Source organism: Octodon degus, unplaced genomic scaffold (genome assembly GCF_000260255.1).
Source record: "Octodon degus isolate 3935 unplaced genomic scaffold, OctDeg1.0 scaffold00078, whole genome shotgun sequence".
NCBI classification, from domain to species: domain Eukaryota; kingdom Metazoa; phylum Chordata; class Mammalia; order Rodentia; family Octodontidae; genus Octodon; species Octodon degus.
The window spans coordinates 11,339,317-11,361,137 of NW_004524654.1; the positions used below are offsets into that span (position 1 = coordinate 11,339,317).

Genomic DNA, 21,821 nt, shown 5'->3' on the forward strand with positions numbered 1-21,821 from the left:
TAGCAAACTATCTGCAACCTTGGAGTTCCCTTCTACACTGTGGGAATAGGAGGGAAGGGGTTAAGCAAAAGCTATGGAACAAGAGTGACCAATGTGGTGACCTATGCATGGAAGAAAAAGTTACCACTTGACTTACAGCAGCTGCTTCCAGGTGGAGCCCACTTGAGCACTGACTCGGGAAGCTCATCCAGCAGACTGAAACAAAACAGAGTGACACAGTGAACTGGTTTCCAACCCATGGATTGCCACTTTAATTCTGTGTGCCAGGCCACCAAAACTGTGCCTCTCAAGTTTTGTCCACCTTCCTGAGAAGGACGGCAGGATAAATAAAAATGGAAGAAATGCCTCAATTTCCACTGACCAATTTTACATGGCCCACCCACCCACTAAATGATGTAGAATTTAATACAAATTTTGTATATGCAGAAATTCAGAAGTAGGGATACTGGCCAAGGTTGTTTCTTAAAAGCAACAGAAGAACTTCATGCAAAATTTTTATAATGATTTTAAGGATAGTGTTCTTCAGATATGTACCACTAGACAGGGATGAATTATTTATTTATGTCTATTATTCTCTGTTGGGTAATATTTTATGCTAACTTATGATTAAACAGGTTAATAAGAAATATTAAAAAATAAAAATATTTATAAGTACTTTCTACTATTTTAAATAGTACAACTCTTAAATTACCTTAGGCACAAACATATAAATATATATCGACCTAAAATTACTCAAGTAAGGGAATGATTCACAAACTCAGGCACCAGCAAAATTGCAATGATAAATGCACTGATCTAAGATAATTGCACATGACCACAGATATATAAGAGGGAAAAAAGGGCATAAAAAATACAATGTTAGGATAAATAATACACCTTTATGAGGACATGCTTATACCATTTCAGTAGGTCAAATAAGCTATGCTCATGTATACAAGAAGTTTGAAAATGTTTAAAATTTAAATTCAATTTTTCTGAATTATAAAGTTTATATTAACTTTACTATTCTATAGGTTTTTATCAAATATAAACAATAAATGAAGGTTATAGTTGACTTATTAAAGCTATATAATTTATATGGTATCATATATAGATCTATACATAATGTAGATATATTCAGTACAGATACCTACAATGAATACACCTATATTGCATACTAGTCCTTTTAAAACAAAAAATGTATATAGCCATTAGAACTACAATGCTAGCCTTTTTTTTTTGTTGTTCATCTTAAGGAGAAAAAAGACAAAATAACAAAGAAACAGTTCCAAAACAGGTTAGTTGGACAGTTACAAAACTTAATACATTGTATATTGTTGTATTCATAATAGTTATTCAAAGGACAAGATGCAGACATGATATCTCATCTAAACAATATTAGTACAAACCTTTCTTCTCAATGAACTAAGAGAAAGTACCTATAAATCTGTCCTATCTTGTGTATACATTTTTTTCTTTTCTTTTTTTCCCCACAACAAAATGATCCTTTATTTATACTTTTGCAAAGTTAGTAACATGTGACACAAGGCTGCCTAGTGACTAACAGCTGATCTTAACCAGATAGGATGTTAATCTCAGGCCTGAGGTAGCTTGTTTGCTTTAGGCCCTGAGGCCTAGTCCCACCTACACACATTTGATCAATGTCCTAGCTTCCGTGGCTCCCCCTTTTGTTTTGTTTTGCCAGAGATGGGTGTTCCATTGCAGTTAGAGATGCTCATACTTGATGGCAGTCCAAAGACTATAGGTACTTGAATTCAGTAAAATAACCCAATACACAGAGGAAGGTCACAGAGGAAGGTAATCCATGATGTACAGTGGGGGTCACAGAGGAAGGTAATCGATGATGTACAGTGTGCCTAAGGAGAGTCACCTAGAGAGAAAACGTTCTCTCAGACTTTCACAGAGAGCAAATTGGTCAAGCAATGGTCATGACTCATTCAGATGGCTGACACTGACAAACGATCTACAAAGTGCTGTACATGGTTCCAGGGTAAATCCTGAGGGGATTTGACTGACCTTGTCAAATAGCAAAAGTTACATTTTTAGTTATATAGGTCTTGCTTTAACTTGGCCTTAATCATCCAGTAAAATGCTAGCCTTTAAATAAGGCACATTATTCAAATTAGGTAAAACTAAGTTGGAAAACTGGATGCTGAGGCTGTGACCTGACACCCAGTATGGAGTATGTTAGTTCCTTGAGGGCCATTAATCACTGTGATGAATGACTGATTCTAATATAGCGTTACATAAACGTGCTGGTCAGGGCAAGGAACTAGGATGATCAAGATTCCAAGCAGAGGTATGTTTCATACACATATGTATTTTATACATACATAAATATCAGTATTTACAAATATAATCTGCAGGACACTCTTTCTTAAGAACTGACATTATACAGCATTAAGACCGATTTTTATGAATATGCTACCCTCTCTGCTTCTTTCTGTTGTGAGGCATCCTACTTAAAACTCAACCTGCCTTTAACATTTTTGATATATGTGGATAATGGCTGCTGAGCAGATGAAAACCTGGCAGCTCTGTTGCCACTGGACCTGACTTTTTCTTAGGTCTGACCAGACAGAAGTAAAAAAACAGTTACAGAGTCTTTTCTAATTCTGATCTAGTTCTTCATGCTAATAGAATCTAAGGAGTAAAAATTGAATGTAGATTATTAAAAATGTTTATGTACAAGACTATCTCACATAAAGAGATCATTTAAATTTTTTTCTTCCGTAAGAAATGAAACATACTCCCTCCAAGACAGAAACAAGAGGTATGTTGCTTGCACCTGAAAAATGCAAGCCCTGCTTGTCTCGCTCCCCACTGGTGCTTTGCCCCGTTACTATCAATCACCCCACACTCTGACTACATCTCTACACTCAAATGATGCTAACTGGAAAATACTCTTCCTTGTAAACACTACCACCTAGAACTAAGTTCCAGAAAACACTTTATAAAGGAACAGACACTTCACTTTATATTTAACACTGTAATGCAAGTACATCTAGTTTTATAGGTGTTATCTTTAATGGACTTTATGTCTATTCTTTGGTTTTTAATTTTATTTCAAATTAAATAAATTTGCTCCATCATGTAGATGAATGGTGATCTTGTCTGGGATATTAGGTCCCTTTAAGGCACCCTTCAGACTTGTTATAGCAGTGATGAAATACATGAGAAGTTATACTCTGTCTTAGCAGTCTGGACGGCCACGGGGTCCTTCAGGTTCTTTTCCCAAGGAAGTTTCCCACACAACCACCGCAGCATGCAGTAGCCGAGAATTTCAACATCGCTTCTTCTGGACAGGGCTATAGGGAGAAAAGGGGGTGGAATGGGGGGAAGAGAATAAGTAAGTTCTTAAAAAACACAGAAATCTGAGTGAAGTACCACTGATGAAATGAAAATGCCAAACAGGCAAAGTGTTTTATTTGTTCAGCTGGAGTTAAACTTCAAGTACCGGGCGCTTGGCCCCATTCACAGACAGGCAGCGACCCACTGCTGCTGAGAGGAAGGGCCAGTCTCTTTGCCCCCTCCACCTTCGTCTTTCCTTAGTCTGGCCTGTCACATAGACTTGATCCCCGTGGCCTCTGACATGATCCAGACAACCCATAACCCAGCACCAACACTTTCTCAAAGAGCCAAGCAGTAAAACAAAGAAATAAATGTCTGCAGCTAAATTGCTAACATGTGTTCCAGGAGGTCCACGGGGGCTGCACTGGCCACGCAGAGACCCTCTGAGCGCAGACTAAACACTGATGGCCTTTCCTGTCGACTCGCGAGTGGCAGCACTTGAAGTGCAAAGAACATGGCGAAACTGCCATCTAGTGTGCAATCTTTAAAAGCTGGTTTGTCAAGATTTTTCAATTACATGAAAGTACAATAAAATGTCAACTGCTTTGGATGCACAATTCTAAATTGTTACAAACACTATGTTTAGATGAAAGCAGCACCAAGCTAAATTTCTAGTCTGATACTCAGAGTAGAAAATATGAAGTGAGGGAGGCTGTGCAGGGCGGGTGGAGGTGCTTTGTGAAGCCAAAACATTTTCAAGTCCCCATAAATACTATTTCTATCAAACTATTAAGTGCGACCAGCTAATTTCTCAGAACTTTATATATTTTTAAATATACAAAAGGTTTATGTAGAGGCGAAGCAGTGGCCTGCACGAGTAGTCCCAGTTATCCAGAGAAGACTGAGGCAGGAGGATTATAATGTCAAGGTCAGCCTGGCAGCTCAGTAAAATCCCGTCCAAAAAAAAAAAAAAGAACAGGATGTACAGGGATGCACTTGATGCTACAGCACCCCTAGATTCAGCCCCCAGTACCATACACAAAAAGAGAAAATAACTAGTATGCTCTTTATGTGTTACAGTGAGAAAAGGATCAAGGCAATCTGGGGTATTTTTGTTTGTTTTGGTTTTGGTGCTGGAAACTGAACTCAGGACATTATGCTTGCCAGGCAGGCACTGCACTGCTAGGTTAAATCCCCAGCCCCTTGAGTGCTTTAAATCAAAAGATGAACAATGAAGCCTAAGAAAAGTGTCAAATAAAACGGATACTTATTAACAAATAACTGAAATGATTACAACAGTAGCAAATAGCCATTAAAAATACTTTTATAACCATTTCAAATTCATATAAACAATAGGCTGATACTTATATTTCTACCATTACTTGAATGTTCATCTATGTAGGGTATATAATCTCCTAAGAGAAATATGTGGTAAATAAACCTGCTGTAAACAGGTATCCTAATTTACTCTCTTTCATTAAATAAACTCTGAAAAGTCAGAGTGAACTTAAATTTCTCATTTAAAAAGTCATCTACTGGAACAATGATGCCAGCATATCATAACTACTTTTGGTTCCCATTCATAAATTATTATGAAAGTAAATGACAAGATTAGCTCTTACATATACTTTTTCTTAACTGCTATTAGTATATTGGATTATTAAAGGCCCTTCAATCTAGTTGAATGCCAACGTCCCATGGGTGCCACTGACTTTCTGCACAACTTCAACAATGTTCTAATGCAAGGCTTGGCTCTTGAATTAAAATAAAAGTACAATTTCTACCATGCTGCTCTGTAGTGATTTCTTCAGTAATAAATTTCCCATTAATAACAGAATGGTTCCATTTGTACAGATGTGTTCACAAGGCCCTTTTCCATTATGGCAATTTCTTGAAAAATTTGCATTTGCAAAAACTGATATTCTGGCACCTGTTTGGATGACATGGGCTACATGCAAGAGGCCCTTTGAGGAACAACAATCAGAACTAAAATGGAATGAACCTTCTGAGCCACCTCCCCTACCCCCCAACTGAGGGATTAATTGATATGAAGCTGTAAGTAATGACAAGTCATTTAGTTTTCTGACGCCAATCTTTCATAAACTGGTCTTCATTTAAATAGCCCTCTATGGGTTAACTTTATTTCACTATTATAGTTTGGTCCTATCTAATTAAAATACATTATTACATCTTCCAGTCTTTTTTTACCACATAAATACATTAATAACTATGGCTAAGTAAACATTTTATTACTATTTCCACCGTTTCATAGAAATACACGTAATGTGAAAAAGAATATCCAATCATCACCCATTCTTGTCACTAAAGAGTAACAGAAAAGCAGGAATGTTTCTGAGTGAAATTTCTCCCAGAGAAACAAACAAATTCAACTTGTTTTAGAGAAGTTAAAATCTTTGACTATTCATGACAATGTCTGCTTTTCATCCACTGTACAGAGAACAGTTATTCTAGTATCTGTTAGATCACCTAAAAGAATATTCTAGAAGACTATTAGAATCTGTGCATACCATTTACATGTGGAGTTGATCACAGATGAAAAGGAAAATTAACACCTGACTGTAAAAAGAAAAAGGGATGGGGGCAGAAGCAACAGCTCAGGGGTAGAACGCTTGCCTACTGGCAGCCTATATGAAAATCTGGGTTCAATACTCAGCATAGAAAAAAACCTAAATTTAAAAACTTTTAATTTGAAAATAGTTTCTTTCATTATACAATTTTCAAACTCATTTAAAAATATTCTAAATAAAGCAATAAATGAAAAGAGCTAGGTGCTACAAATCTATAGAGCAAAGATCCACTTCTAGCCCTATGATTGTTTTCTTAGTTTTAAAATTCAAAAGCACCAAGTAATATATTTCTTATATTTTCATTCATTTAGACAGACAATACATTGTCAGCTGTTTTCTCTTTGATACATACATCTGCATTACTTATTATAATACGTAACTTTTTCAGTTCACATGAGTTATATAACCATTAAGAGTAAGTTTTCATTTATCATATTTCCTAAACAATACAAATATTTACTTACTATTGTTTGGAAATGTAGTGAGACTGTCATTAATAAGATTCTTCCACTAGCCTTTCTGAAATTAGAATGTTATTTACTAATTTTTTATTGCTCTTACTAATATGAGCAAGGTAAACTACTTTTTTCATTGAAAGTCTGAGGTGTCTTGATTGTTCTACATTTCAAAATGATAAAGTATTGCCAAGAATAACAGTAAAAAAGGCACTAGTGGGAACTTCAATTCTATTTCAGTCAAAAGCAGATTCCAAAATAGCTGACACTAGGATGTACAATTAAAATACAAACAACTGACATGATTTATAGAGAACTGCTACTCTGCCAGTTATTCCACCTGCTTTTTAAAATAATTTCATTTAATCATTTTAACAGTGTATTTATTGTTGACCATATTGACAAATAAGAAAACAGAAGCTCAGAGAGGTTAATTAACTTGATCAATATCACAAAGCAAAAAACTGACAGAGCTCAACAGTGAAGTTCAAGACAGCATCTAATGCCCAAATTCAACCTAATAATTATTTGCATCCATCATTAGTTTCAATCTTATTCAGCAACATTATTTATACTAATTTCATAATTAAGTATCTGAAGCAGTCATTTTAATTTTCTTGCTTTGACAACGAAGAAACAAGTATTAGATCCAGAGACAAAATTGACAAAATTTTGCATGCATCCTTGACAACATTTTTCGTGCAACCACCCTCTTATGACACTATTTCTTTCAACCTACTTTATTCTGATATAGAAGGATCTTCAGTTAAAATATTTATACAGAGTTAAATGGTGCATTTAGGACCAGTTCTCTAAAATGACCTCTCTATTGTTCTCATGTAAGTCTAAAAGAGAACAATAGAGAAGTCATTTCAGAGAACTGGCCTTACTCTAAAGAAAACCTGCAGTAAAATTAACTGTGCCTAATTCACCACAGAGAATGAAAAATAACAAGTTTAGGTATTAATCCCAAAATGGATCTGATTAATCTTCTAAAATACTTTTTGCTTACTTATTTCTTATATACACAAATAGTATTAAAACTAGGGATTGCCTCAAGCAACCAATGCTTGAACGGCGAGTGTATGTGATCAACATGGCACTACGAAGCTGGAAAAATCTGAGTAAGAAGCTCACCCAACAAGGTATATATCTTCAGAACAAATTTGATGGTATCTTTTTCTTCCCCTGACTGGCACCCTATGTCACTTGGTTTTCGTCAATTGGGAAATATGACTTAGAAACTATAATAATGTCCACCATTCATCGCAATTTCAAAAGAGACAGTTGGAAAGCACACTGCAATGTATCATATTTCAAATAAAATATTAAAGCCAAATTTCTCTTATTTTAATGGTACCTTCTAAATGCTGAGTCCGAGGGTTGGAAATGTATGTAGGTAGTTCAGTGAGATAGCCCTTGCCTCACATGTATGAGGCCCTCATTTGAGTTTCTAGTGCTAAGGGGAAACAAAAACCAAAAACCAAACCACTAAGTTCTACCTCTTTCATGAAACACTACTTTGGGAAATTAGAAAAGTAATTTATCCCCCAGGCCACGCCAGCCCTGTCCCTGGGGAGCACTAAGCCAGAGGTGGAGTCTGGACGAGGTGGTACAGGCCTGCACACCCAGCACTGGGGAGGCAGTGAGAGCCTGTACCAAGTATGTAAAATGAAAAAGAGAGAGAGAGAAAAAGAAGTTATTTAACAGAGTGAAGATAGCACACATTTGGCCATTGTATAATAATAGTAAACAGTTCAACTAAAAAGCCAAGATCCAGGAAAAGACTATAAAAGTTCTATCTTAATATTTAAAAAAAAGGTACATGCCACATAGAAGCAATAGTCTTTACTGCCTATACATTAAGCACAGACTATTTTATAACAGTTAAATTTACCTTGAAGAAGAAACTGTCTATTTTTCTGCTTACTAATGAAATATACATCATAACAATATTTTATTAATTGTAGAAGAAAATGTTCTCCTTTTTTGAATTACTGTTTGAGAAGATAACTATTATGGAAGTCATTTCATTTCTCCAAGTTTAGTAACATGAAAATACATTTTCACTTTATTTCACATATATTTTCAAAGTTGGAGTGCTAAAGTGAAGTGAAACTATGCAAAAAAGAAAAAACCACCAGACTCGGATTTCATACATTGCAGCAATTGGCAAAAATGAAAAAGTGTATAATGTATTTCTTTCCTTGACATTGAATGCATTACATAAACAAATGAACATTTAAAATGCAATTTAGATATCATATTTTATGGTCATCAATGATGTCAAATTAAAACAGGTATTATACACTCAATTCCTGGGTTTGAAATATTTAAAAAAGCTCAATATGTTAAATGCAGTATATCTCCAGAGAAATTAGGTATTGACTGCATGCCTCAGTGAGTAGAAAAAATCTACAAAAATCCATATCACACATTGATTCAAATATTGCATTTTAACATTACTAAGAATGTAACTATTTTTAAAATAGTATGTTTGACACAGATATAATTCTCTTTAATTATCATGGAACAAGAACAAATATGTCAATGTTTATATATGCTAGTTTTTATGAAAAGTAAAAAATTAATGAAAGAAATATGTCCAATATACATTAGTCTACTTTTATACTAAATGGAGCAATTCAGCCATTTAAAAAATACCTTTAGGTTACACAAGAGAATTAGTTTAGAAGAATTATTGCATTGTTTAAAAAACATGCAGATATATAGATATGTGGTAGTTCCAAGAATAGTTACCTTTCCATCTGTCCTGCTGTCCATCCATCACTATATATCTCTATGAATATTTCCTGGTTTGAATAACCCAAGCTAAAAACCAAATGAGTTTTCTTTCTTTTCCTCCCAAATAACCTCCCTTTACATGAAGTTTAATTAGAAAAGTTTAGGAGAGACCACTCAATAGCATGTTGTAACTCTCCCTTCATTATAAAAACATAACTCAGCAAAGGAAAAGAAAAAAGAACTTTAGCTTTAGTTTCTGAGTAACTACTACAAAAAGTAACAAAGACTCAACAGTCTGCTCAATTCATATGCTCTTTTGGGTGGCTCAGAGGTCAGTTTTACACTAAATCATAACCAATTCCCTTGTCCAACCACACAAAAATATGTGTGCCAAATGCTTTGGCAATTAGAAGCTCTACTCCATACTGATGGCTTTTCTTTATTTTTTGCTTCTAATGCTCTTTTTCAATACTTCCATCATTATTTCTCTGATCTCATAGTTGGAATGATACAGAACATTTTTTTTCTGAGACTAAGTTATATAGTGATTGTACTAAAAGTAGATATATGAATATTTATGAATCTGACCTTTTGCATTTATCTACAGATTTATGGCCCTGTTTATTCTGGTTTCTAGATATGGCTAAGTGATTATTTCATTTCTAATAAAATATCAAACTGAAATATTTTATTTTGGAAGATCAAATGCAGAACATTAGGAATGAACAGCATTCAAATATTTGAGAATATCTAATCTTTCATTTTATATGTGAGACTAAATTAGCATATTAAAATTTTAGCAAATATGTGTATGCAGGTTTACATACAAATGTATATATGTGTATGCACGTGCATATATGTATGTGTATCTATATCTACCTGAAGATACAGATATACCCAACAGTTTAAAGTAGATGACACTTAAAATTCATTAAGAAAACATACTACTTTATTGAATCCTGGGCAACCTATGATAAAAATGAATATCCACTCTAGCATAAGACTTTCCACCAAATACCAAAACGATTTACTGTAGGTCTTTCCCTGAGAATCCCCTTCAGTGATATAATATTTTTCTATAATCATTCTGAGTTCAGTCTTTCCCCCAAAGATCGAGAGTGGTGAAATCTATCTGATTCATCAACATGTATTATGACTTAAGGGAGAAAAATATTTAATGAATACAGATTAAACAGTGTTCTTTTATGAAGGCAGCACAATGGAAAATCTAACCCATGGAATAACTGAACAGCATTTATAGAATCACAACTACCCAAACTTTAGCCAAAATAGTACATACTACCTTTCTTCCCCTCTAAAATCACAAAAGCTTCTTAGCTATTTAAATATCCAGGACCAAAATGAATCAACATTAGAGCTACCAATTTAAATAACCTTAAGTAGGATCATTACTAGCAAAGATTAGCCAGTACTAAAGGACTGGCATGATGAATTTCCAATTACAACACTACATAAAAATTACCTTCCAGTTTCCCAAATTTCTATCAGATATTATAGAAATAAATATGACAAAATGCTTTCAGAGTGAAAAGTTAAAAAAAGAAAAGCATGATCAATGGGCACTTGGACTCTGCTGTACTTTTTTGTGGTTTTGACCTTTGTGGCACTGAGGACAGAACCTAGGGCCTTCCTGCTCAGCTCTTTAAAGGTATTTGTTTTCTTTTTTGAGATAGGGTCTTACTAAATTGCCCAGGCTGGGCTTAAACTTGTGATCTTCCTGCCTCAGTCTATCAAAGTGCTGGGATTACAGTGTACTCATTTATTCCACATCTTAATTTAATCAAAGTTACAACCTATTTTATATTTAAATGTTCACTGATTTATTTACAAGGTTAGTGGTGAAAAAGTAACAACTCTGTTCAGTTTTTGAGTGATCACTACTTTTCCACCAAAACTACTTGACATAAATGTAGCGATTTCTTTTACTCTCTTCTGGAGTGTAAAGGCTAATTTCCATTTCAGAAAAACATAACCTAAAAGTCCTCCTGACAGGAAAGTATGTAAGTGACACACTTACTGCACTTTTTCATCGACCTACCTTAAACTAGCATGGGTTTTAATTGCTCTGGAAAATGACCAAGACCCTCTACATTACATGGTCACTGGTCCTTTTAATAGAAAAGGCAATAGCACACAGCTGTTTGTGCCAAACTAAGACTTGTTACAAAGTATCAGTTCAGGACAGGTAACAACTCTGCAACCACTAGCATGTGCACTCATTTCCTTTTAGTAACAATATAGTCTTTTCAAAGCTGTTTAAAAATCGTTTGTTTGATTTGGCATGTTTTAAAATACTTTTATAAATGAAGTTAACAAAGAATATAATTTTGAAAACCAAAGTTTTTCAATAATCACCTCTTTTCACTAGCATAACATTAGAATTGACTTTTCGTCTTGCTGACAGAGCAACTAAGAAAGTACAGTTGCATTGACCATATTGATTGTGAACAAAGCAACCATCACTGGGACTCAGCACCATATATTTTCAATATTGACCTTCTCCTTCCTTTTCCATGGCTTCCTGGGTCGGCTATTGGATTTGGACTGCAGAGTAATAAACAGCTAAGGTTTAATTAATGGTAAATGAATACAAGACATAGGTTATGACTTTAACTAATTAGGGAATTGTTGAATTAAGTCTGCCTTGGAATGCAAGGCAGTACAATCAATATCCAATAAAAGGACTATGTATGTAATTTACCTGCAAATGTGTTTCCAATACCATCAAAGTGAGTTTAAATAAGTAAGATATATGAAAGGTGACTAGAAAAGATTTCCACAAGTTAACGCTTTATACTTTCAGAAGAGATATCCTGATTGTTGAGAGATGCTGTCTTCTACAGCTCAGAGCAGGGCACAATGAAAATCAGTCCACACGTGCATCTTTATCAATCTGTGATATCCACAATGGCATGAAAATGCAGCAGTGACCTCCCACATTAACTTATACAAACTAGTGATTTTTATGGGTGAACATCAGGTTTATTTACTTCACCTCCTGTTCCTTCCTTACTTGTCAGAATCCATGTCTTGGTCCACTATGAGAAGAAATATTCATTGGTGTAACAGGAATTCACTACTTTTCATAAAAATCTTTCCACTGTTCTCACTCTGCAAACTGACTACATACAAAGGTCATTGCATACAGCTTTATTATTCTTGACTCTAATCATTTTTCTGAAACAAAAATGAGAAAAAGAAGGAAAACACTCACCTACTCCCTTGTGGGCATCCAAGCTAGTAAACTCTATTGTCCCATTATGGCCTTTTCTAGGATTTTCCTGATACTGTTTGTGGTTCCCATTGGGACAATATCTGTAGGAAAGTCCATAATCTGCAAGATAAACCTAGAAGACAGGAACAGGCCAATGAGTAATGTCTTTGTTCCCTGAAAATATAACCTTTATAATTAAGCCTAAGAAATTGATGTTAACAGCCTCAGATCTGTATTTCATTAAACCAAATTGTATCTTAGGATAAAATATATACAACTGGGGGCCATAATACTAACTTAATCCTTAATTCATCATAAGCATATATTATTTGTGTTGACTCAGATTTTTACTTTTTAAAAAATTTTACTCCTAAATTCTTTCTCTCCAGGTGGGGTAGCTAGACATCATAAACCTCAGTATGTCTTTTTATCTGCACTCACATAACTTATGGGTTTTGCCTTTTTTTTGTAACCCCTCCCTGAAACACAACATTTTTTCAAGCAGGGATGGGAAAAAAGATATATAAAAATACGAACCTAGTGTTATAAGTCGCCCTTAATAAGAAGTACAAAAACAACTGTGTTCCGTTTCTAATGTCATATCAATTATTCTATACTCTCTTTAATTTTTTTAAAAAAGGTAATAAAAATGAGACAAAATTTAAGACTTATTGGAAGCATGTGGTAATATTCAATCATACGACCCATCTTGCATAACTATATCTGTTAATCTGAGCAACAGATTTGATGATAAAAATAGATAATAGATCAATCACTGTTGTTGTTTTTTTGTGGTACCAGGGATTGAATCAGGACCCTGAACTTGCTGGGCAGGCGTTTATTCTACTGAGCTATCTCCCAGGCCTGTTCAATCACTGTTAATCAGCTAGTTTTTAAAAACTACAACATATGTATTGTCATTTGTTACCATTTCTGTCTTTGCTTTGTTTTTCTTGATCTTGTATTTATTCTTCAAAATAAAAGAAAATTATAAAAATAAAAAAATAACAAACCTGAAAACAAATGAAAATCCCCCACCATTTTATCAATATTTAAGAATAGACTACCAATGCAAGAATTCTGGCTTTTCAGACTGATACATATCTTCACTGTTATCTTTGTAAATCAGAATTGCAAGCAGGATCTCCAAACAGGAATAGATTGCTAAACATCAGATAGTAATTCAAGTCATTTTTTTTTCTCAGATTTCTTTTGGTAGTTGGGGGAGAGAGACAGAAGAGACAGAGACAGAGAGAGAGAGAAAGAGAGAGAGAGAGAGAGAGAGAGAGAAGGCAGGCACAGTAATTTTATGGGTATAGCAAACACTGAATGGAGAAATATTTTGACTAGAAATTTTTATGATACAGAGTCAGAAAATAGTACTGTAGTTGCCAAATACATACTACTATATCCCTCTTCATTCTCACACAAAAGTTTCAGATATGTGTGTGTGTGTGTGTTGCTTCATGTATAGTTCTTTAAAATGTAAGAATTTAGGCAATGCTTTAAAATGTAACTTCAAGAAAATAAAGTATTATGCACTTTAAAATAGAGTCTCTATTAAAAGCAAACTTAGAATTTGGATATTAGCTTTGAGTTTTCTATGAAAGCCTAAGCAGAAGATATTTTGAAATTCAAACATAAAAGGCACAGAGCTTTCTTCATTTGTGGAGAACATAACTTGCTAGACCGTCTGAAAACAGTGAGTTTGCTCCTCTCCTACAGATGGTGTTCCTCAGCGTTACCTCAGAAGTAACTGATCTTTCTGCCCTAAATAACTACACACTTCAGGCACTGACGTATAACGAGCTGCTTGTCTTCACTGTTCCTGATGCATTCTGGTCTTCACGAACAGACTTCACTTTGCAAAATAGATACCTGCAAGCGTACACAGTGACAGTATAGGAAACAATCATACAGCACAAAAATTTACTACTTTAAGGGAAGGACTATCAAGATGCTTTTCATGTCATGAGTTCAATTCCTGGTACAAAAAAAATTTGAAGAAGTAACAAATACTATGATTTGGGTGGTGCGCAGCACTTTGTATTCACTGCTCTGATGACCCTCACCATCGTCCTGTAGGAGATATGCTTATCTGTATTTTTTTTTCAGATGGAAACTGAAGCTTGATGATGAGGTTCTGTGATTTGTGTAGTTAGAGTCAGGAGCCAGTGACAGCTAGGACTTACACACTTTGCCTTCAGCTACTATCTAAGAGAAACTGCCTCGGGAAGATATCTGGGTCCAAATCAAAGACAGAAGTGTGTTCTAAAACTGGTAAGAAACTAGAAGAAAATCTGTTTTTCTGGTGAACAAAGAAGGATTGTAAAATTTCCAATTTGCTTGTTGTTTTAAGTAAATGCTCTGAGAAGGGGAGATCAAGAGATTATAGTCTTGAAGTTCAGTCGAGCTGATAGAAACCTTAAGACTCACATCATCATTGAGCTCTGGAGCTCAGGGCGCGTCAGGCTGCTCAAATCTGAAGGGCAGTGCAATTTATATTTAATAGAAAAGCTAGCTAACAATGCTGTAAACAAGACACACATTAGCCCATATTTTTAGTCAAAGAACATTTCAGACCTAAAAGTGATTTAAAATGTATAGGCTTGCAGCTTCCAGGACCATGCACTGTAAGAAACTGTTCATAAATCAACAATGCTAAGGGTTACCCAACCCACCAGAACTGCAGTTGATGGTCTTAACACATAGGATTCAAATAATGATGAGAGGTTACCCAAAAAAATATAAATATAAAGGTAAGATTCCTTTAGCAAAATGAACAATTCTCCCTCCCCATCCCTATACTCATACATACCTTTTTTCATGGACTAGTTTAAGTTTTTGTCAACTAGCTTAGCACAGTTGCAAAATACTTATATTCCCATCACTTCTATAACTAAACAGGAAAATCCTCTATAGTCATGAAAATGTTGCACCTATCAACATTCTTTGAAATACGGATTATGGGACTTTACTGAAGGTATTGAGGACTGACTGCCTCTGGTGAGTCAGACTTGAGGTAAGAGCGGCCAAGACAAGTCAGGAATCTGTTCCAAGCAACCAAAATGCTGAAAAACTAATTTGACACAAATTAGATCAAACTAAAACTTTTAAGAGGCTAACTTGGCTAACAGGAAGGGGAAAAGAGGCTGGGGAATGTTCTTCAAATAAGAGAGAGGAAGCTCAGAAGCATCAGGGCAAGCCAGAGGCAGTAGCACTCACGAGACATGCAGAGGGCATTCGCCAATATGCAGAAACTCAGGTGCATCACGGTACCCAAACACTCAACGGAAAGGCAACTTGCAGGGGACACCTGTCAGGTAAAATCCACTAAGAGGAGTGTCTCAAATGAAAAGCAAGGCCACCTCTCACTCCCAACACTCCTGCAGCCCATGAACATGTCATCTTGGGAAAAAGTTCAAATCCCTTTGAAGGAAGCTGTGTGGCAGTACCCGCCAGACTAATCAGTGTCCAGACTGGCAGCTCACTGGCCTAACTCTACTCCCATGAAGAGGAGGCCCAGGGAGGGAGGATTTCCAAGGGAAGGCCTCAAATCAAGGGATGAAGGACAGCCAAAGACAGAAAATTAGCCAGAGAGCAGTGACTAAGTAGGACCAATGAGTCTGAGACCTAGAGATGAAGAGGAACAAAGGACAGTCTTGATCAGGGGCCAGGCCACGAGCAAGCTTTGTGGTGGCAAATGCACAGGTACTTGGCTATGACAGGTTGGAGTCAGGGATCAGGAAAAGGCATTGCTTAGCACCGTACCAGGCACTCTCCCACCACCCACCCAAAACTCAAAGACCTCAAAGAGCTCTGTGCTCATGTGAGCTTCTCCTGTACTCCCTCAGATGCTACTGAATTCCACCTAGGATTCTCTTCTGCCAGTGCCTAAATGTCACTCAACTGGTAGACTAGAAAGAGACTTCTGGTGAAGCTGTACAACTGAGATGTCGAGATCATGGGGTGGAAAAAACAACCCAAATCAGTGCCCATGGAGACTGTTTCTTAATATTTGCCAGAAACCAGTTAAATCTCAAGTCAGAATGAAACCTAGCAATGACAAATGCTGCACTGGCCTGGGAATGCAAGGGGGCTGGTGAGAAAAGCCACCTGCCCCAAATGCTGTGCACAGCTGGGATAACTGCCTCCTGCCAAATCAGCAGGGGAAGGGGAAGGCCAGAGAAAGGCTGGACAGAACTGAGATTTAACTGCACAAGGAGTGCTTTGGCAAGCTAAGAGTGGTGAACTGGGCAGTGCAAACAACTGAGCCGGCCGCGGAACCTCTATAGGTCATCCAGGGGGTGCTCCCTGTCAGTGGAAGGAGCGCAGGTGACCCCAAACATTCTGAGAATGCCAAGACTTCCCTAGCACAGCACACTGGTTGTAATTACTTAAAAATTTAATTTTTAATCTGTGGGTCTGTGCTTTCTTTTTCTCATTGGACTTTTTTGAGTGACAGGCCTTTGTGTATATGTAGGTATGTATAAATAGTCTATTGTTTATAAAATATTTCATGTAAGTCGCAAATGCTCACTTCAGAGGTCTCTATGTGTTATATAAACTAGCCTGATTTTTCAAAAATTTTATGAAAAAATTTTCATAACAAAATAGGAGTAACAATTGATACATTGTGTGTCATTATCTTCAAGTAGTTACTGATTCAAAACATTCTCTTACAAAGAAACAGACAACAGCACACAACCTTATATTTAATGAATAAACTAGTCCTATAAATGAATTTGCATATATATTAAAATATTTTTGATACAGCAGGACAGGTAATTTAGTAAACTTTTTTTTTTTTTTCCAGAACTGGGGATTGAACTGAAGCCCTTGTTCATATTCTACTGAGCCATCTCCCCAGCCCCTTAGGTAAACTATTTGAACATGTTACTTCCTATTTGTGTTTTTTCTCATATAACAGAATGTGATATTTGAGCTTGTGTGTTTGTATTATCCACTTCTGTGTTAATGGCTTACACTCATGTTTCCTTATGGCAGCACAGTATTCCATTATGTAGAACACCACATTTTCCTTATCTGTTCATCTAACGATGTTCATATATGTTGTTTCCAACATCTAGTTGTTATAAATTGTGGTGCTATTAACACATGAGTATGTATCCCTGTGATATGATGGTTTTAACTCATTTGGGAAGATACTTAGGGGATTTAGTTGGTGAAGTAGAATTTCTCTATTTAGATTTTGGAGGATTCTCCACACTGATTTCCATAGTGGTTGCAGTAGTCTACATTCCCACCAACAATGTAGAAGAGTTTCTTTTCCCCACATCCTCACCAACATTTATTATTAGATCTTTTTTGATGACAGCCATTCCTTCTGGATGAAGACAGTATCTCCTCTCCTTCCATGTTTCTTTCTCTTGATGATATCACAACATAGTTTTAATCTGCATTTCTCTAACAGTCAGCGATGTTAAACATGTTCATATGTTTATTGGCCATCTGCACGTCTTCTGAGAGATATATATGCATTTCAGTGGTTCATTTTTTGATTGGGTCTTTTATTCAGGGGAGTCTAATTTTTTTTTTTTTTGCTATTTTTCTTTATATATAGAATACTAGATGTCAGTCTTCTGTCCAAGAAATATCTGGCAATTTTTTAATCCCATGTTTTATGTTGTCTCTTTACTCTATGGGATGTTTTCTTTGCTATGCAGAAGCATTTTAATTTGATATGCTCCCTTCTGCTGATTCTCAGTATTTTTTGTGCCATTGGGCTTCCATTCAGAAAGTCCTTGCCTATGCCCATGACTTCAAGCACATTGTTTCTTGTTTTATGTGTGTGCAATAACTGTCTTAACTTTTGTACTAGAACACATTTGCAATACATAACGAATATATTCATTGGGGGAATGCATACTCCATGCAATTCAATAAGCAGGAGTAGGAGAAGCTAAATTTACTCCAAAAGCAGGAGTAGCTAAATTTCAAACAAAATGCACTTCAAGTCAAAATGGGAAAAAAAGAAAAGAAAGTATATACAATAATATCTTGGTTCATGAATACTTCTTTTCATGAACAATTTTGCTCACAAACAGAAGTGTTTGGCAAAATTCTGCTTCTATTTATGAACTCTACATCAACTAATGAACATGAATAGGCCATCTTTCTCAGATTTGTGGAAAAAATTAAGTTTATGAACTGAGGTAGCACTGTACTGGGAAGTAGGATAACTGGTCAGGCAGAGATAGCAATCCTAAATATATACATCATTCAATTTCATTAAACAAAAATTCCTTGACATGAAAGAACAAATAAACACCAATACAAATGCAGTCACACAGGGCCTGCCAAGTCGGCCCCGCCCCTGGGGGCACGCTGAGACAACAATTGACTCTGGGCACAGTGGTGCACGCCTGTAATACTAGCTCTTGGGAGGCTGTGAACAGGCGGATCATTACCAATCTGATCAGTAGCGGGACCCCAAACACCTTGTAGATCCTTCTCTAAAATACAGAAAAAAAAAAAAAAAAAAAAAAAAAGCAGTCATAGGTAGAGATTTAAATACACCACTCTCACAAACAGATAGAACAAGCAAAAATCAACAAAGAAACAGCAGAGATGGAAAATAACATCAAACAAATGGATTTAATAAGTATCTACAGGCTTTTCTCCAACAGCAGCATATACCTTTTTCTTAGCAGCACACAAATTTTTCTCCAAAATAGACTGTATCTCAGGAATAAAATTTAAGTAAATATGAAATAATATCATGCATTCTATCCAATCATAATGAAAAGTAACTAGACTCAACAGCAAAGGAAACCACAGAAACTACAGAAACACATAAAGATTAAATAATAATTATTTAATTAGATGATTAAATAATATTCACTTACTGAATAATCAATAAGTCATGGAAGAAGTTACAAAGAAATTAAAAACTTCCTAAAAAAGATAATGAGGGCCAGCCAAATAGCTCAGCAGATTAACTGCCTGCTTAGGCAGATGCAGGGGCCAGAACCCCAGCATGCCCTGCTGGCCCTACCCCTGGGCATGCTAAAACAGCAATTGAGACTGGGCATGGTGGTGTGCACCTGTAATCCCAGTGCTTCGAAGACTGTAAACAGGAGGATCACTTGAGTCTGATCTAGTAGTGAGGCCCTGAACAACCTGTACACCCTGAACACCCTGTAGACCTTGTAGACCCCGTCCTAAATACATTAAAAAAAATAATGGGAGCACAACACAAAATCTATGGGACAAAATGAAAGCAGTTTTAAGAGTGGAGTTTATAGTGTAAATGCTTACAGTATAAAAATATACAGCAACCCAAAACAACCTAATGATTCTCCACATGGACCTAAAAACACAAATCAAATATAAATCTGAAACCTATAAAAAGAAACAAATTATAAATATTGAGCAAAAGTAATGAAATTGACACTTAAGAAGCCCCAATCATTTAATGAATCTAAGAGTTGGTTCTTTGAAAAAAAAAAAAAAAAGCTTGAGTGATAAGCTTGAGCCAAGTATATGAAAAGAATCAAAGACTCAACAATGCTGCTAGAAATGACAAAGTGAAGTCACAAAGCACACTCAAGAAATCTAGAAGATTATAAACACTATTTTGAAAATCAATATTCCAATTTATTGAAAAATCTAGAAGAAATAAATTCTTAGAAATATATGAATTATCAAAACTGAACCAAGATAACATTTGTTAAAATGAACAGTCCAATAAATAGCAATGAAATAAAGACAGTAATAAAACTCTACCCACTGAAAAAAATCCCAGGACCCATTGGGTTCACCACTAAATTGCACCAGAACATCAGGTAAAAACTAACACCAATATTCCTCAACCTCTTCCATGAAATTGAAAAGAACGAGATATTGCCAAAGCAATTCTTTTTTTTTTTCTTTAGTAATTCCTTGAAGTTAGCATAACCTCAACAAAAAATAAACAAGGACTTGAGAAATAAAGAAAACTTTCCTTAATAAACATAGATGCCATAAAAAAATCCCTAACATGATATTTGCAAACCAAATACAGCTGAGCATTAAAATGACTGTATAGGGGCCGGGGAGATAGCTCAGTACAAGGGCTGGAGAGATAGCTCAGTGGAATAAGTGCTTGCCCGGCAAGTGCAAGGTCCTGAGTTCAATCCCTGGTACCACCAAACGGGGAAAAAAAAAAAAAAAGATTGTATATCATGCCTGAGTCACCTCTACCTCAGGTATGTAAGAATGGTATATTAAATTAATAAATGTAATATACCATATAAATACAAGTTAGGATAAAAATCATCACAAAGGTGCTAAAAAGACTGACAAAATCCAACATTCATTTAAGATAAAAGCCCTGATGCTATTACGTATAGAATGACCTTACCTCAAACTGATAAAAACCATTATGACAAACACATTGCTAACATCATACTAAATAGGGAAAAACTGAATGAACGCATTCTACATGATCAACAAGACAAGGGTGTCCACTCTTACCACCCCTGGTCAATACACCACTCAATACTTTAAGTCAATTACACTACAATCTTAAATTTCTAGTTATATTACAAAGCTATAGTAATAAAAACACCATGGTACTGGTACAAAACTAGAAATGTGGGCAAATAGAAGACCAGAGAAAGCCATCAGTGCCTCTAGCCACCTGATCTTTGAGAAGGGGCTAACATGCCCCAGAAAAGATCACCTCTTTAACAAATGCTTCTGGAGAAACAGGTTTTCTATATGCAGAAGAATCATTTTAGGTCACTATCTCTCACCCTGCACTAAAACCAAATCAAAATAGATCAAAGACCTACATATATAAAAGAAATACTGAATCTTCTGGAAAATAGATAAAGCACTTGATAATATATAAACAAAAACTTCCTGAACAGAACCTCAATTACACAAAAAATAATTCCAAAATTTGACAAGCTTTATTGAATTGAAAAGATCCAAGGCTGGCAAAATAGCTCAGCAGACTAAGCGCCTGCTTAGGCAAGCTCAGGGACTGGGGTTCGATTCCCAGCACCACAAGCTGCACTGGCACTGCCGCTGGCTGAGTCTGGGTGGGGTGGCACACTTCTGTAATCCCAGCCAGTGGGGAGGCTGAAAACAGGAGGATCACTATAAATCTGAGCTGCATAGTGAAATCCTGTACCAAGTACATAAAAATAAATAAATAAATAAAGATTCTATATAGCAAACAGAGTGAAGAGACAGCTTACAGAATGGGAAAGATTTTTTTTTAGATAGCTACTATTTTTATAGAATACTACAATTTAGAATATATAATTGAAAAATATTAAGCCCCTGTAAACCAAGAATCAACAAATGAAATGAAAATGTGTTGTACATGGAGTATTACTCAGTCATAAAGAAAATAAATGAGTCATTGGTAGGAAAACAGCTAGATTTTGAGACTATAATGTAAAATGAAACAAATCAGACATGGTTAAATATTGTCTGTTTCTTGTATATAAGAAATTTAAAATATAAATAAAAAGCAAAATAAAACAGAATAGG

The 21,821-nt window shown here is 35.6% G+C and overlaps 1 protein-coding gene across 1 annotated transcript in view; it reads right to left on the reverse strand.

The window, feature by feature from the left end:
* Positions 1-21,821, reverse strand: part of Vrk2 (vaccinia related kinase 2) — a 115,641-nt gene that overhangs the window by 30,312 nt on the left and 63,508 nt on the right. Inside the window, exons 7-9 of the mRNA XM_004636188.2 lie at positions 12,315-12,447; positions 3,188-3,308; positions 137-195 (exon numbers count right to left, since the gene is read on the reverse strand). Of these exons, the coding sequence (XP_004636245.1) occupies positions 137-195; positions 3,188-3,308; positions 12,315-12,447 (313 nt within the window). The remainder of the gene's footprint in view (positions 1-136; positions 196-3,187; positions 3,309-12,314; positions 12,448-21,821) is intronic.